This window comes from Ceratotherium simum, chromosome 16 (assembly GCF_057802395.1).
Source record: "Ceratotherium simum simum isolate JZ-2026a chromosome 16, ASM5780239v1, whole genome shotgun sequence".
Taxonomy (NCBI): Eukaryota; Metazoa; Chordata; class Mammalia; order Perissodactyla; family Rhinocerotidae; genus Ceratotherium; species Ceratotherium simum.
Window position 1 is genome coordinate 26473792 of NC_141915.1, and position 17953 is coordinate 26491744.

General features: G+C 41.3%; 1 protein-coding gene across 1 annotated transcript in view; it reads right to left on the reverse strand.

The window, feature by feature from the left end:
- The window catches only part of APPBP2 (amyloid beta precursor protein binding protein 2), a 61880-nt gene extending 49218 nt beyond the window's left edge, over positions 1-12662 (reverse strand). Inside the window, exon 1 of the mRNA XM_004434817.3 lies at positions 12242-12662. Within this exon, the coding sequence (XP_004434874.1) occupies positions 12242-12379 (138 nt within the window). The 5' untranslated portion in view covers positions 12380-12662. The remainder of the gene's footprint in view (positions 1-12241) is intronic.
- Positions 12663-17953: the final 5291 nt, after the last annotated feature.

The window sequence follows — 17953 nt, forward strand, 5'->3', positions numbered from 1 at the left end:
ATAGAATTTTCTGCACACTCAACAAGTATTCCTTTAGGAAAAAAATCCTTAAATGGTGTAGTAGGTTAAAGGGTATTAGTGATTTGAATCTTTAAACTTCGACAATCTGATCAGTGAAGAAGGATGTTTTATTTAAACCTTTTTATTGAAGTATAACATACATACAGAGAATGCACAACTCATATTTAAAATGTAAAGCTTGACAAAGTTCCAACAACATTTTTCACAGAAATAGAACAAAGAATCCTAAAATTTATTTGGAACAACAAAAGACCCCGAATAAGTAAAGGAATCCTGAGAAAAAAAGAACAAAGCTAGAGGTATCACAACCCCTGATTTCAAAATATACTACAAAGCTATAGTAACCAAAACAGCATGGTACTGGCACAAAAACAGACACACAGATCAATGGAATAGAATCGAAAGCCCAGAAATAAACCCACACATCTATGGACAGCTAATCTTTGACAAAGGAGCCAAGAACATACAATGGAGAAAAGAAAGTCTCTTCAACAAATGGTGTTGGGAAAACTGGACAGCCACATGCAAAAAAATGAAAGTAGACCCTTACCTTACATCATACACAAAAATTAACTCCAAATGGATTAAAGACTTGAATGTAAGACCTGAAACTATGAAACTTCTAGAAGAAAACATAGGCAGTACACTCTTCGACATTGGTCTTAGCAACATATTTTCAAGCACCATGTCTGGCCGGGCAAGAGAAACAATAGAAAAAATAAACAAATGGGACTACATCAAACTAAGAAGCTTCTGCACAGCAAAGGAAACCATCAACAAAACGAAAAGACAACCTAACAACTGGGAGAAGATATTTGCAAACCATACATCTGATAAGGGCTTAATCTCCAAAATATACAAAGAACTGATGCATCTCAACAACAAAAACACTAACAACCCAATTAAAAAATGGGCAAAAGACCTGAACAGACATTTCTCCAAAGAAAATATACAGATGGCCAACAGACACATGAAAAGATGTTCAAAATCATTAACTATCAGGGAAATGCAAATCAAAACTACAATGAGATATCACCTCACGCCCGTCAGAATGGCTATAATTAACAAGACAGGAAACAACATGTGTTGGAGAGGATGTGGAGAGAAGGGAACTCTCATACACTGCTGGTGGGAGTGCAAACTGGTGCAGCCACTATGGAAAACAGTATGGAGATTCCTCAAAAAATCAAGGATAGAACTACCATATGATCCAGCTATTCCACTACTGGGTATTTATCCAAAGAACTTGAAAACACCAGTGTGTAAAGATACATGCACCCCTGTGTTCATTGCGGCATTATTCACAATAGCTAAGACTTGGAAGCAACCTAAGTGCCCATCAAGGGACGAATGGATAAAGAAGATGTGGTATACATACACAATGGAATACTACTCAGCCATAAGAAACGATGAAATCCAGCCATGTGTGACAACATGGATGGACATTGAGGGTATTAATGCAAAGTGAAATAAGTCAGAGGGAGAAGGTCAAACACCGTATGATTTCCTTCATTAAGTAGTAGATAATAACAACAATAAACAAACACATAGAGACAGAGATTGGACTGGTGGTTACCAGAGAGGAAGGGGGGAGGGAGGAGGGTGAAAGGGATAATTCGGCACATGTGTGGTGATGGGTTGTAATTAGTATTTGGGTGGTGAACATGATGTAATCTATGCAGAAATAGAAGTATAATGATGTACACCTGAAATTTATACACTGTTATAAACCAATGTTACTGCAATAAACAAAAAATTAAAAAAATAAAAATAAAAATAAAATGTAAAGCTTGATAAATTTTCACAAAGTGAACACACACGTGTAATCAACATCCAGATCATGACAAAATATTATCAAAATCCCAGACTTCTCCCTTCATGCCCCTGTGTAGTCATTATCCTCTCAGGTTAACCTTCCCTGACTTCCAACACTTTTGATTAATTCTGCCTGTTTTTGAACTTTATATAAATGGAATCATACATGATATACCCACAGTTTCCAAACTGTACCAAGGTGGCCTGGGGCACTGCAAGATATTTTAAATTTGAGAGAAACAATATTCAACATCTGTACTATACCATGCCAATTACTAGACTGCTATATCCCGTTCAATGATATTTTATCTTTGTGAAGCTGCATTGTCACTGGTTGCTATGATAAAAAATAATGTACGGGGCCAGCCCGGTGGCGCATGTGGTTGGATGCACACGCTCCACTGCGGCGGCCCGGGGTTCACCAGTTCGGATCCTGGGGGCGCACCAACGCACCGCTTTTCAAACCATGCTGTGGTGGCGTCCCATATAAAGTGGAGGAAGATGGGCAAGATGTTAGCCCAGGGCCAGTCTTCCTCAGCAAAAAGAGAAGGATTGGCAGATGTTAGTTCAGGGCCAATCCTCCTCATTCATAAATAAATAAATAAACAAATAAATAAATATTAAAAATAATAATAATAATAATGTACAAAAATCAACATGGAACAGAAAATGAGAACGGGGTGTCCAATCTTATTCCAAGACTTGAGAAGTTGTATAGCGTCCAACAAACATACATATCTCATTAGTAAGCAATTGTGGTTCTTTAAGAATGAAGTAAAAATACTATTTTTTGTTTCAACTTTTGTGCATTATTTTTTTAACGGCTCTTATGTTGTTAGGACATAAGTACTATCATTTGTATCTAATTAGTTAATGAATAAACCTGTTAGGTATTTCTTTTGGCCTGGGGTGCCATGAACCAAGCGCTCTGAAGGGAGAAAATCTGGGAGCCTCTGGTATATACTCCTGTGACTAGTTTCCTTCACGCAATATCATTTGTGAGAGTCATCCATATTGTTTCAACCAGTTGCAGTTCATTAATTTTCAATGTATAATATTCCATTATATGACTATTCCACAATTTATTAATTCTCCTATTGATGGGCATTTGGACAGTTTCCATTTTTTGGTTATTATGAATAGTGTTGCTATGAACATTCTTAAGTGTATGTATCTTAAAGTGGAATTACTGGGTTATAGGGTACGTACATGTTTAATTTTAGTAGATAACACTAGTTTTCCAAAATGGTATATCAATTTTCACTCTCACTGAGAGTTTTGACTGCTCCACATCCTTACCAACACTTTTTTCTTTTTCATTTAGTCATTCTGAGGAATGTACAGCAGGACAGCAATTTCCCTGAAGACAAAATGAGGTTGAGCCCCTTTTCAAACGTTTGACTGGTCCTTTGAATATCCTTTTGGGATGCCTATTCAATTCTTTCCCAGTTAAAAAAAAAAAAGACATTTGTTTTCTTAATTTCTAGTTCTTTAGCTGCAGGATGAGTCCTTGTCAGATACATATCCTGCAAATATCCTCTCCCACTCTGTGGCTTGGCTTTTTAACCTCTTAATGGAATCTTTTGAAGATTAGATGTTCTTGATCTTATTATAGTCCAATTTACCAAATTATCTTTATAATTAGCCCATTTTTGTATCCTATTTAATAAATCTTTGCTGACACAGTGAAAACTTTTTTTCCTAAAATACAGTTTTTCACATTTTGATCAGCAATCATCCAAAAAAGATTACTGTTTATGGTGTAAGGTAAGGTCACAATCCTTTCTCCCCTACATGGATACCTAATTGACCAACACCATTTATTTGATTTTCCTTTCCCCATTGTACCTGTGTCACTTTTATCACAAATCAGGTTACAGTATATGTGTCAGTCTGCTTCTGGACTGTCCACTTTGTTCCATTGGTCTATTTTTCTATCCATGTGTCAGTATCACATTATCTCAATTGTTAAGAGCTTGATATTTGGTGGGGTAAATCCTCCAGATTTTTTTCTTCTTCTCCATGATTGCCTTGGCTTGATATAGCATTTTAATTTGCATTTCAGTTGAGTATCTTTTGATGTTTCTTGGCCATTCATATTTTCCTCTTCTATGGGCTAGCTGTTCAGGTCTCCTGGAAATGAGCTGGTTGTCCTTTATGTACTGATTAGTATTAGATCTTTCTGTATCAGGAAATTCACTCCTTACTTGACAAATGTTGTCATTTGCACAGTCTTTTTAAAAAATGTGCTTAGGGGCCAGCCCGATGGCGTAGTGGCCACTTCGGTGGCCCAGGGTTTGCAGGGTCAGATCCTGGGCCTGGACCTACTCACTGCTTGTCAAGCCATGCTGTGGCGGTGTCCCATATAAAGTAGAGGAAGATGGGCACAAATGTTAGCTCAGGGTCAATCTTCCTCAGCAAAAAGAGGACTGGCAACGGATGTTAGCTCAGGGCTAACCTTCCTCACAAAAAAATAAACAAATAAAAAAAATAAATGTGCTTACAATTTTTTCCCGTTTTTTTATGTACTCAAAAGTATCTATTTCTTTTATTCCTCCTGGGTTTTGGTTTCATGCTTAGAAAAGCCTCCTCCATGCCAAGATGGCATTACAGTATTGGCAAGATGAATAACACAGGACTTCACCTTTTACGGTACTTATATTTATAATTGATATTTTTTTAACTTGTAAATTACCTTAAAAATAATTTCTTTTTTTGTGTGTGTGTGAGGAAGATCAGCCCTGAGCTAACATCCATGCTAATCCTCCTCTTTTTGCTGAGGAAGACCGGCTCTGAGCTAACATCTATTGCCAATCCTCCTCCTTTTTTTCCCAAAGCCCCAGTAGATAGTTGTATGTCATAGCTGCACATCCTTTTAGTTGCTGTAGGTGGGATGCCGCCTCAGCATGGCCAGAGAAGCCGTGCGTCGGTGCGCGCCTGGGATCCAAACCCCGGCCACCAGTAGCGGAGCGTAAGCACTTAACCGCTAAGCCATGGGGCCGGCCTCTCTCTGTCTGTTCTTATGCCAATGCTACACTGTTTAAAAATATGTAGCTTTATAATATACTTGACTATCTTATAATGCATATCTCTCCTAAGTATTGTGCATCTTCAAAACTTCCTTGGCTCATTTATTCTCAGGTGATTAATTCCTCCACATGAACTTCATATTTAATCAGCTTCCTATATCCATTAAAATTCTGAGAGTCTGATTCAAATTGTGATAAATTCACAGCTTTAACTTAGATGAGTCAACAAATTTATAACGTATTAACTTCTCATCCAGATACATGGTATGGCTGGCTATTTATGTTCTTTCATGCCCCTCTCCCATAAAGGTTTTGTTCTCAACTTATTAATTCTAAGAGCTCTTTACATAAAAGATTAACTCTTTGGCTGTCAAATATGCTGCAAGAATTTTTTTTTAATTTGTTACCAGCCTATTTTAAAAGATTATCAGAATATTAGCTGAAGCTTATATAGCTATAAAACAGAAATACATGCAGAAAAAGAAAAAATTAAAACTAAATCAGGTACTAATTCATATGGTTTTCATCATGAGACTTATAATAATAATAAAATAAAACCCAAAATCATTAAGTTTAAGACTGAAAACAATAAATAGAACACACTACTGAAACACTTCAGGGGCCGGCCCTGCGGCGTAGCAGTTAAGTGCACGCGCTCCACTGCTGGCGGCCCGGATTCAGATCCCGGGCGCGCACCGACACATTGCTTGTCAGGCCATGCTGTCGCGGCGTCCCATATAAAGTGGAGGAAGATCAGCACGGATGTTAGCTCAGAGCCAGTATTCCTCAGCAAAAAGAGGAGGATTGGCACGGATGTTAGCTCAGGGCTGATCTTCCTCACACACACAAAAAATAAAGTCTTAAAAAATAAAAATAAGACATAAAAAAATAAAAATGAAACAATCACCTAGCCAAAACTTAACTCTGGCAAATTTTGTAACTGAACAGGACACAAAATAGACCATTCGGCAGGTAATTAAAAAGAAAAGAACATACACAAGAACCCAACTCTTCACTCTATTTGCTTTCACTTGGTATACAATTTTATAATTTCTTCTATTCACCTTATCCACTTCTATACCTAATAGGTTGAGCACCCTTGGATAAAAACTGTTCAGATTCAAAGACATTATTTTGTAGGGTACTGATTTTTACTGAACCATCTATACCACCTGTCAAATTTTTTTTTTTTTTAAACATATTTTTAGTGAACTTCCCTTCCCATATACCTCAGCAGCCGTTTCCAACTTCAGGTTAGCCTTCCTACATAAAAAGCCAACACTCCCATCCACTACGTTCAGCAGATATCTTACCTCATTCATGACAACCATTCTTTGCAAACTTACCTATGTCGATACTTTATGTCCTTAACTCTTTCCATCTGATCTTAGAGGAAAAAGCATTCTTTCCCCAACTCCAATTTAAGACTGATATCTTAATTTATGCACAGTGAAGGAAGCGGCAGGACTCATTAATTAATGTTCCTACTCAGGGACTCTGCTCCATAATTTATTTCCCTCTGCCTCACTTATGTATTCAACCTCTCACTCTGTTTTGGTTTCTGCCATTTAGCAAATAAATATATTCTAATGCCTTCCAGTCTTTAAAAAAAACCCATTCACATTTTACTCTTTCTACATAAACACCTCTCTCCCTTCCCTTCTTAAGGAGCAGTCAGCATGCCTACTTCTTCACCTCCCATTCATTCCATAATCTCCTCAAGCTTTATAACTGTGCCCTCATCCGCAGCCACTGACAAAAATTAACACAGTGACACTGCACTTCACCAATCAAGAGGGATGGGGGAATTTTTGGTTCTACAAATACTGTAATTTTGTCTATGACTATGCCTGTTGATGGAAGTTGGTACTGCTGGAGGGATCTGATTATGAGTTTCTCCTTGGCTCTAAATTGGAGAAAACTGGAAACTATAAACAGTAAGTCTCTTAAAATTGTCACAAATTAGGCAGGGGATGAGTATCCTATATTTATATGACTGTGGGAGATCAGAATTGGCCACCTCAAAATATGTTTCTTGTTCTCTGCCTTGATTATTTTCAAGAACAAAAGACTCTGGGGCCGGCTCCGTGGCTTAGCGGTTAAGTGCGCGCGCTCTGATGCTGGCGGCCCGGGTTCGGATCCCGGGCGCGCCCCGAGGCACCACTTCTCCGTCCAACCCGGGGCCGAGTCCCACGTACAGCAACCAGAAGGATGCGGACCTATGACGTACAACTATCTACTGGGGCTTTGGGGGGAAAAATGAATAAATAAAATCTTTAAAAAAAAAAAAAAAAAGAACAAAAGACTCTGAAAGAAACTCTGACCTCCTCCCCACCCCCCACTAACTGCCTAAAAGAAACTTAAGATAGAAGGCCTGGGAGCCGGCCCCGTGGCTTAGCAGTTAAGTGCAGGCTCTCCACTACTGGCGGCCCCGGTTCGGATCCCGGGCGTGCACCAAGGCACCACTTGTCTGGCCATGCTGAGGTGGCGTCCCACACACAGCAACTAGAAGGATGTGCAACTATGACATAAAACTATCTACTGGGGCTTTGGGGAGAAAAAGGAAAAAAAAAAAGGAGGAGGATTGGCAATAGATGTTAGCTCAGGGCCGGTCTTCCTCAGCAAAAAGAAGAGGATTGGCATGGATGTTAGCTCAGGGCTGATCTTCCTCTCACACACACACACACACACACACACACACACACACACACACACACACAAGGGGCTGGCCCGGTGGCGCAAGCGGTTAAATGCGTGCGCTCCGCTGCGGCAGACCGGGGTTTGCCGGTTCGGATCCTGGGCGCACACCAACGCACAGCTTGTCAAGCCATGCTGTGGCAGCGTCCCATATAAAGTAGAGGAAGATGGGCATGGATGTTGGCCCAGGGCCAGTCTTCCTCAGCAAAAAAAAGAGGAGGATTGGCAGATGTTGGCTCAGGGCCAATCTTCCTCACCCCCCAAAAAAAAAAAAAAAGATAGAAGGCCTGTCCCCAGGACAGGCCATCACCATAGATAACTCTGGGTAGGGATGGACTGGGAGGGTCCTTGCTAAGCCTGTTCTTATCAAAGTTCTGTTTACCAAACATTTGCTTTCCATTTCCATGTGAATTGCCTTCCTCCCCTCTGAAGTCCCAAACCACTATCCCCAACATCCTCCTTTGTCTTTAGCTGAAAATGCTATTTAAGATGACAACCTGGGCCAGAATGCTGAGTTACTCAGTTTTCCTGGGTCTCTTCCACGTATACATGTTACAAAGCTTTGTTTGATTTTCTTCTGCTATTCTGTCTCATGTCATTTTAATTCATAGCCCAGCCAGAAGGACCCAGAGTGGGTAGAGGATATGTCTTCCTCTCCTATAGTATTAAAATGATTAAAAAGTATCTTATGTCCATACTTCCTAAAGCCATCTATAGATTCAATGCAATCCCTATCAAAGTTCCAACAACATTTTTCACAGAAATAGAACAAAGAATCCTAAAATTCATATGGAACAACAAAAGACCCCGAATAGCTAAAGGAATCCTGAGAAAAAAGAACAAAGCTGGAGGTATCACACTCCCTGATATCAAAATATACTACAAAGCTATAGTAACCAAAACAGCATGGTACTGGCACAAAAACAGACACACAGATCAATGGAATAGAATCGAAAGCCCAGAAATAAACCCACACATCTATGGACAGCTAATCTTTGACAAAGGAGCCAAGAACATACAATGGGGAAAAGAAAGTCTCTTCAACAAATGGTGTTGGGAAAACTGGATAGCCATATGCAAAAAAATGAAAGTAGATCCTTACCTTACACCATACACAAAAATTAACTCCAAATGGATTAAAGACTTGAATGTAAGACCTGAAACTGTGAAAGTTCTAGAAGAAAACATAGGCAGTACGCTCTTCGACATCGGTCTTAGCAACATCTTTTCAAACACCACGTCTGACCGGGCAAGAGAAACAATAGAAAAAATAAACAAATGGGACTACATCAAACTAAAAAGCTTCTGCACAGCAAAGGAAACCATCAACAAAACGAAAAGACAACCTAACAATTGGGAGAAGATATTTGCAAACCATACATCTGATAAGGGCTTAATCTCCAAAATATATAAAGAACTCATGCATCTCAACAACAAAAACTACCAACCCAATTAAAAATGGGCAAAAGACCTGAACAGACATTTCTCCAAAGAAGATATACAGATGGCCAACAGACACATGAAAAGATGTTCAAAATCACTAACTATCAGGGAAATGCAAATCAAAACTACAATGAGATATCACCTCACGCCTGTCAGAATGGCTATAATTAACAAGACAGGAAACAACATGTGTTGGAGAGGATGTGGAGAGAAGGGAACTCTCATACACTGCTGGTGGGAGTGCAAACTGGTGCAGCCACTATGGAAAACAGTATGGAGATTCCTCAAAAATCAACGATAGAACTACCATATGATCCAGCTATTCCACTGTTGGGTATTTATCCAAAGAACTTGAAAACACCAATTTGCAAAGGTACATGCACCCCTGTGTTCATTGCAGCCTTATTCACGATAGCCAAGACTTGGAAGCAACCTAAGTGCCCATCAAGGGACGAATGGATAAAGAAGCTGTGGTATATATACACAATGGAATACTACTCAGCCATAAGAAACGACGAAATCCAGCCATTTGTGACAACATGGATGGACATTGAGGGTATAATGCAAAGTGAAATAAGTCAGAGGGAGAAGGTCAAATACCGTATGATTTCCTTCATTAAGTAGTAGATAATAACAACAATAAACAAACACATAGGGACAGAGATTGGAATGGTGGTCACCAGAGGGAAGGGGTCGGTGGAGGGTGAAAGGGATAATTCGGTACATGTGTGTGGTGATGGGTTGTAATTAGTATTTTGGTGGTGAACATGATGTAGTCCATGCAGAAATAGAAGTACAATGATGTACACCTGAAATTTTTGCAATGTTATAAACCAATGTTACTGCAATAAAAAAAAAAAAATGATTAAAAAGTATCTTATATTTATGTGTCAATACAGTGTTTAAGAGCAAAGAAAAATTCCTTTTTATATTTTCACTAAAGACTGAAAAGTCCAGGGACTGACTCTCACTCTATCTACTTCTGTAAGAGCTAATCAAAAATTAATTCTACAGGGGCCGGCCCAGTGGCGCAAGCGGTTAAGTGCGTGCGCTCCGCTGCGGCGGCCTGGGGTTCGCTGGTTCGGATCCCGGGCGCGCACCGACACACTGCTTGGCAAGCCATGCTGTGGCGGCGTCCCATATAAAGTGGAGGAAGATGGGCACAGATGTTAGCCCAGGGCCGTCTTCCTCAGCAAAAAGAAGAGGAGGATTGGCGGATGTTAGCACAGGGCTGATCTCCTCACAAAATAAAAAAAAAAAAATTAGTTCTACAATGTCTTTCATCAAAACAAGCTGTACCTCACAATGCAAAATCTTTCCAAGCAAGAAAGCAAAGTATGTAGGAAGTAAATACTAGGTATGAGACCTTGACTAAATTACTTAACTTTCTCACCTTTAACAAAGGTTATACCCTACTTTACAGTTTAACCGTGAGGATTAAACCAGATCACATGTGTAAAAGCACTTAACATAGTTCCACGCACATGTTAAATACCTTCCTTCACCTTAGCACAGTGCCTAACTCCCAACAGACATACAACTATCAAGGAATAAAAGTGTACCAAAAAAGCAATATTAAAATTTTATGAACTATGTGAAACAGAAAATATGGCAAAAGCACCATCTGTTCATACTCACTAATAATCATCTTCAAATGAAAAGCTTCAATTAGAAGTGAAAGTTACTAGAAGATATCCAACTATTTGAGGGAATTCAACTACTTAATGTACTCTGATTAAATTTCCCATGATTTTCTCTAAAAAGAGTAAAAGATTACATACAAATAATAAAATAGAGTCAGCACACACAAAGCTGCAGTTTCCCAGGCTGAGAAAGACAAATCTTAACTCATCCTTCCTTGGGAGGAATGAATCTTAAATATGCAAAATTTCCTTAGATATACACAAAAGTAAATCAATGTATCAAAGAGAAATGAAAGGAGGTTTTTCTCTAAATGTCCCCCCTGCAAAATAATAATATGAATGACCAAAATTAATCTTCTCCAAATATTTCGGGGGGAAAAAACATTTGAATTGTTAGAACTGGTGTAAAGCAGCTGAACTTAGTAGAATGCAGCAAGTCAGCTGCTTTCTGAAAAAATATTCCAGGGTGGAGAAAGCGGGTAATCTTCCCAGTAAAACAACTGCCATAAAACACCATACATATATAAGTACATACACATCTGTCAAATATCAGTTTACACTGTTTCGGCCAACTTACAAATCAAGAGGAAGTATTTAAGATCTAAAAACTCACTCATACTCTACTTCTGGTCAAATTTTGCAGACCAGAAGTGGCTACTGGAGAACAGAAGTTATCCAGGCCGATTCAAGGCAAGGAGGACTGAATAATAAATCCACTGTTCACATTCAAATGTGGGGGGAGAGGAAAAGGGAGGCTCCAAATCCATAAAGTTCTCCTCCCTCTCTAAACACTGCAAAAATTGTCCACGTCTAAAGACACTTACACTTGAAACTCCTTGGAAAGTGACTTGGAGACTTTCTGTTCCAATTTTTGAGGGGGAGCAATTTAGGAATGCTGCAAGATTGCAACTTTCAAATACATGAGCATAATTTAAATTCTAAAGTATTTTTTCTTTCAGAAAAGATTCTTCCTTTCAAAGAGTTTACCAGCCCTCCCATATTAATAAAATCTCCAGTTCAACCCCAAGTATACACAAAAAACAAAGCTTTAAAGAATATGCGAATACAGCACGACTATTTCCAATAATTCTTCAACTCCCTCTCGATTAGGATGAGAAAAGAGAAACGAAGGAATACGAAGCAGAAAACAATAGTTGGGGAGGAAGGCGGCGAGAGAAGTAGGAAGGGGGGTGGGTGGAAGCAGAGCAAAAAGTCCAGCTGATGCTGACACTTAATTGGGAAAAGAGCGCAGAAAATATCCCGAAGACAGGCTAGAAGGGAAGGAATGAGTGGGACAGGGGCGCAACAGAAGTCGTCCACGAAAAGGCCTACTCAAGGGGACCACTGTGTAGGAGGGAACACCAAAGGGGGAACACTCATTAGAAAGAGATAACAATCAAGGCCGAAGAGCTTGCGAGACAGCATGTGGAGATAGGGTGTTTCGGTTCTGGCAACCCCGAGACCGCACCAGATGTCTCGGCGGGCGCTCCTGCTCCGAGGGGTGCGGGGTTAACCGCAGGGGTTCGCAGACGTGGAAGGGGGTGCGGCCCCAGGGGTTTCGGCAGGAGAGCAGAGCAGGCCCATGGACCGTACCTTGTAGTAAACATCGAACTGGATGTTCTCGGGCAAGGAGCGGATGTCTCGGCGGGAGCGGATGTAGTTGTCCACGACAGCGGAGATGGCGGTGTTATAGAGAGTCTCTGGGATCCACTCTAGTTCCACGGCCGCCATCTTCCTTCCCTCCTCCTCCGCCCCCTCCTCCCGAAGGCCCCCGCCTCCCTCCGTAGCGAACTCCTCTGCGGCCCCGGAGGATTCGGAGGGGCAGCGGCAGCCACGCGGGCACGCGGCAGAAGGGCACGGCCGCCCTGGGTCCTCCGAGGGCGAGCTGCGGGGCGGCGGCAGCGGACGCAGGCCTGAGTAAAGAGCGGGGCAGGAGGCAGCAGCCAGCCGGGCTAAGGCCTCACATTGCGGGTTTCAGAGAAGCCCGGGTTCCGTCCCAGCGCCGATCTCTGCAGGGGCGGGACTGCGTGTGCGGCGTCATGACGTCACCGCACGCCGACGCGCTGGAGGGAAGGAATGCGGCAGGCGAGGAACTTGGGGAGAAAAGAGCAGTTATGCTTCCCTCCCACGGAGAACGTACGTTCTAAGGAGGCCAGAGTTGGGTGCATGGGGGTAGACTTTTACCACTGGGACGAGTTGTTCCAGGGTTATTTACCCGCCCCTTTCGAGTCACTCGGGCGCAGGAGTCCCTTCAGCAAATCCTTCATCGGGAGTTCTTAGGCACGGACACTTTAGAGGCTCGGGTGAAAGTTTGGATCCTCTCCTCGCAAAAATGCACAATTATCAGTGCATTGAAAATATGCATAATCGAATTTAATTGCATAATTGAAAATTATGCATTCAGGGAATTCACATTGCTCTAGAAACCCTTTCTTAGACTCCGATCCCTAAGCTAAGAACCCTCGGTACAGGAACTAGAGGTCAGGATGGAAGGGGCACTTGCTTTTCATTGTATTACCGTTTGCACTGTTTGAACTTTTTACCATATTTCTTTTTCCAAACAAAATTTACCAAAACAAAACACCAAAAAACAAAAGAAGAAAAGAACTCCTGCTCTAGAAGAATTTGGTAGGAAAGTTAGCCTAATTATGGAATTACAAATAGTAGTGAGAGAAAAAGGGCTAACTGGTGGCTGTGATAGGACTTAATGGTAAGATAGAAATGAAGATTTCCATTTTCTTCCATGGTTCTTAGTCCCGGCCTCAGGGAATTGTTGAAGAATTGAGAGTACTTGTTTCAGCTCCCTTCCTTCCTCGGCCTGAACATCTGCTATTTGTTTAACTTAATATTGCAAGTCAGCGATTTCCTAAGAACTTTATGCAACATCTTTCTGCTCTAGGAATTTAACAAGGAAATTACTGGCCATAATTGGTGATACTGTCAATCTCATAGTCACTCTATAACAATGTAAAGCCTGAAAACAGTAATGATAATAATGTTCTGATATTTAGAGCTAAAGGAATTGAAAGTGCTGAATGGGAATTCTTCCAGTTCACCCTGCTATCTCAATGTTAAATGGTTAAATAGTCTGGTAAAAAAGAAAGAAACCCAGTTAGTCCTCTTCTCAGTCTATACCAGTTCTTAATCTATCATCCATGAACCCAAGAAAGTTGTGTTGGCCTTAGGGCCTAGGGTTGCCAGACTTAAGTAAAGAAATACAAGTGCCCAGTTGTATTTTAATTTCAGATAAACAATGAATAGTCTTTTCATATAGGTATGTTATGTGCAATAGTTTTACCCAGCCATTTGAAGTCACTCAAGCACATCAGTTCCTTCAGCAAATCCTGCATCAGGAGTTCTTAGACACAGACCTTTTCAGACTGTTGGACCTTTTCCCACAAAAAAGCATAATTAACAATGCAAATATTGCATGGGACATGTTTAAACTAAAAAATGATTCATTGTTCATCTGAAATTCAAATTTTACTGGGCATCTGTATTTTATCCAGCAACCCTACTTTAAGGGATCCATGAATCCCCTGAAATTGAATTCAGGTGTTCTAGGACAGTTTGGCTGAATCAAGACCTGGGCTTAGATCCTATAAACAGCTGAAGTTATTTCAGACCCAAATGTTGATGGCTATACGCACCTTGAATGCTGCGGGAGAGAGTTAGACATTCAGAAATGTGTATAGACAGAGGGGTCTCTGTGGACGAAAGGGACTCTTGATCCCTTCGTCATTGTTTTGAGATTGAAAGTTATTAAAATGTGTTTGAAGGACTGGGAGGACCTGACCAAGAGCAGACAGACTGCCCGAAAAGGCACCCCTGAGAAACAATTCATCATGAGGGTTAGAGTAGTCAGGACCAATGGGCTGGGGTCTGTACAAAGGACCGAAGGTCAAAGGGGAGCGTTGACTCCAGAACTAGAACCGATCTGCAGGCTTGTGCCCTTGAGAACTGGCTGAACAGAGAAACCAGTGGAAACTAGGCTGTTTTTGTTGTGGACTGTCCTAAACTGAAGGAAGAAAGGTTCTCCCTTGTACCCTAGTGTCTTGACATGAGTACAGCCATGTTTGGCCGCTCCATTGACCTACAGCCACCAGCACAAAAAGAAATACAAAGCTGCTTTCTGTGTGGTGGGAACTGGCCCTTCTCCCGCGGAGAGAGTTGCAGGTTGTAACATTTCAAGGCTCTTGGAGCGTCGTAGCACGGGATGGACTGGCCATCTGTGCCGGGCTGGGACGATAACCAAAGAGAACAATGCACGTACACAACTACTGGGCTGGGACGTTAGCCAGGGGGCTCAGTGCACGTACGTCACTGATAACCATTTTGTGCATGGAAACACTAAATGCTTGCTCTGCAAACTCTGTAATTGCTTACTCTCAAAATTACTGATGGTATAAAAACTGCTGGAAATTGAGACCTGGTGAGAGTTCCACCTGTGGAAGGGACACCTTGCCCAGGACGTGTGATCCTTGCCCAGCCGCATCGATTGACAGGGCTTTCCCGGCAGTGAGGTGTGGATGTTGTGAGTAATTGATTTGATATGAAGTAATTGATTTGATGTGTTCTCTTTTCGGTCAACCTGGTGTTTCTCTTTCCAGTTGATTTTTGTCATTTCTCTTCAGCCGATGTGGATGTTTTCCCTTTCCAGTCAGGCTGATGTTTTTTCCCTCTTAATATTTGAGCTATTCGGATCTGTTTGCAGACTATCGCCTTTACTATCCTCTATATGATAAAATATACCTTCAGTCCATTTGTTTGGAGTGGAAAGTGCCTTTTACGTCTCTGATCGAATCCCTGAACCTCTCGTAACACCTAGGAAATTAACAAGTCAACCAGAGGTGGGATTTTAACTCAATAATTATGTAAATACTTCCTTTCATATTTTGGACTATAGTATAGCATCTGAGTTTTCAGTGATCAGGGCTAGATCATAAAGGGGCTTATGTGTGATGCTAATGGCCTTAGACTTTATCTTGGAGATGATAGCGAATCCTTAAAGAATTGTAAGCAGGGAAGTCAAAGGATCAGATTTGTGTGTCAGAAAAAAGACAACAGTCATCTATAACCAGCAGAGCCAGAAGAATGTCTAGAATCATGCACTCTCAGCTACAGAAGCGCAGAATACAGAAGGGGCCTGCTAAACTGGCATAGATGCCTATACATTTTGGTGGACAGAGGTCCTTTGTATCACAAAATTACCCCTACTGTCCACCAAATCCCCTTTAAGCTTTGACTACTGGTAGCCTCAAATTTAGCGGAAGACCTTGCACCCTACAGAGCTGTATGAGACATAAACCTGGTCCAAAAAGTGTCCTGAGACTCTTAAGAGGCAATACACATTGTGATCATTTTAAAATGGCAATTTCTCCCTTCATCGAGATGTGGGGTCTAAGTATCTTCCTCTTGAATCTGGTTGGATTATGTCTGCTTGGACAAATGGAGTACAGCAGAAGTGATGCTAGGCCAGAAAAGCCATGCAGAGTCCACCTTGTTCTCTGAAATACTCACTCTTGGATTCTTGAGCCGCACTGTGAAAAGATGAACTATGCCAAGGCCACCATGCTCTCAGAAAGTCCAAGCCACATGGAGAGGCTACATGTAAGCACTGTGGTCAACAGTCCCCGCTGTGTGCAGCCCTTGAGTCATCCCATCTCAGCTACCAGTTGTTTCAGTGAAGAAACCTCCAGATGATTCTGACTCCAGGACATTTGAGTCACCCTCAGCCATTCCGGTGTTCCCAGATGAGGGCCCCAACATCATTGAGCTAAGACAAGCATCCCTGCTCTGCTCTGTCTGAATTCCTGACCCACAGGAGCATAATAAAGTGGTTGTTCATGTATGTCACTAAGGTTGGGGTGGTTTGTTATGCCACAATAGATCACTGGAACACCCCATTCTAATCCCCTACAGTTCCCAGGAACCCATCACCTTAGATTCCATATTGAAGCTATTCCCTCTGAAGGCTACATATTACTAAGCATATGAATTCATTCATGAAAATAATACAATTCATAACCTATACTGGACAATTATCTTAACTTTCTGACTATGGCTCTGCTACACTACTTATAAGAGAGAACTGCCTAACTATAGAGTATCAGAATGGAGACAATGAGGGGCCACCCAGTGGCGCAGTGGTTGGGTGCACGTGCTCTGCTTCGGCGGCCCGGGGTCCGCAGGTTTGGATTCCGGGCGTGCACCAACACACTCTTTGTCAAGCCATGCTGTGGCAGCGTCTCATATAAAGTAGAGGAAGATGGGCATGGATGTTAGCCCAGGGCCAATCTTCCTCGGCAAAAAGAGGAGGATTGGCATCAGATGTTAGCTCAGGGTCTTCCTCACAAAACAAAAAAAAAGAAATAATGGAGATAATGATATTTGTCTTAAATTTGAAGTCTTTTTCAGAGCCCTCCAAGTCTAAGTCCACATATTCAGCAACCATTAACCATAGACCAACAATCACATGGACTTCATAAATACGGCTGTCAAGGCCCATCTATGGCACCACACGTCATATAGGCAAAATGACTAGGTTCTATAATTTGCAACCAAAGAACAGAGCAAGGCTTTGTCGACAAATTCTTGTCACTTGAGGAAACAATGCAGATAGGAAATCTGGCCCAATTCTCGTCCCTCAGTACCATTACCCATATCTGCAGAAAACTCAAGAGTTTCCTGGACATGTTCATAGTTACTGCCCATCTGGTTTTGGCCCCTTTAGATTCACTCTGCTTCCTGCATGTGGCATTCTGTCTTCAAAATTAATCCAGACTGCAATCTAATAGGATGCCCCCTAATTCTTGATCTCTACTGTCTTCATTAACATATGTGACACTCCCATTTGGCCCCAAGAAGCAAAGGAAAATATACCCTATCACTTGCCAGTCCTTATTTTGAGGAAGCCCACTTGGAACCTGCCCTGCCCAGTCTGCCTGCTTACCCTGACAATCAGAAGTAGAGAATCAGCATAGAAGGTCTGAGTGGTTTCGTATTTGTGCTGCTAATGCTGGTCTGATGTACAGAATAAAGGGTTAAAGGTCATTCTTGAAAAGACAGAGATGTAATTAATAACAACAACACAGTGTGAGAAATACCGTGGTAGAGTTTGCACAGGATATTTTGAGAGTATTGAGGAGATAATGAGTTGGTTTTGGATGTAATAATGTTATAATGTTCCCCGTATGGGTCAATTCTCAAGGTATTTTTAGTTGCAGTGAAGTTCATAGGAAAATAACATTTGGACAGATTTACTTGAACAATTATAAGTGAGTTCATTTCACCTTGAAACTACAC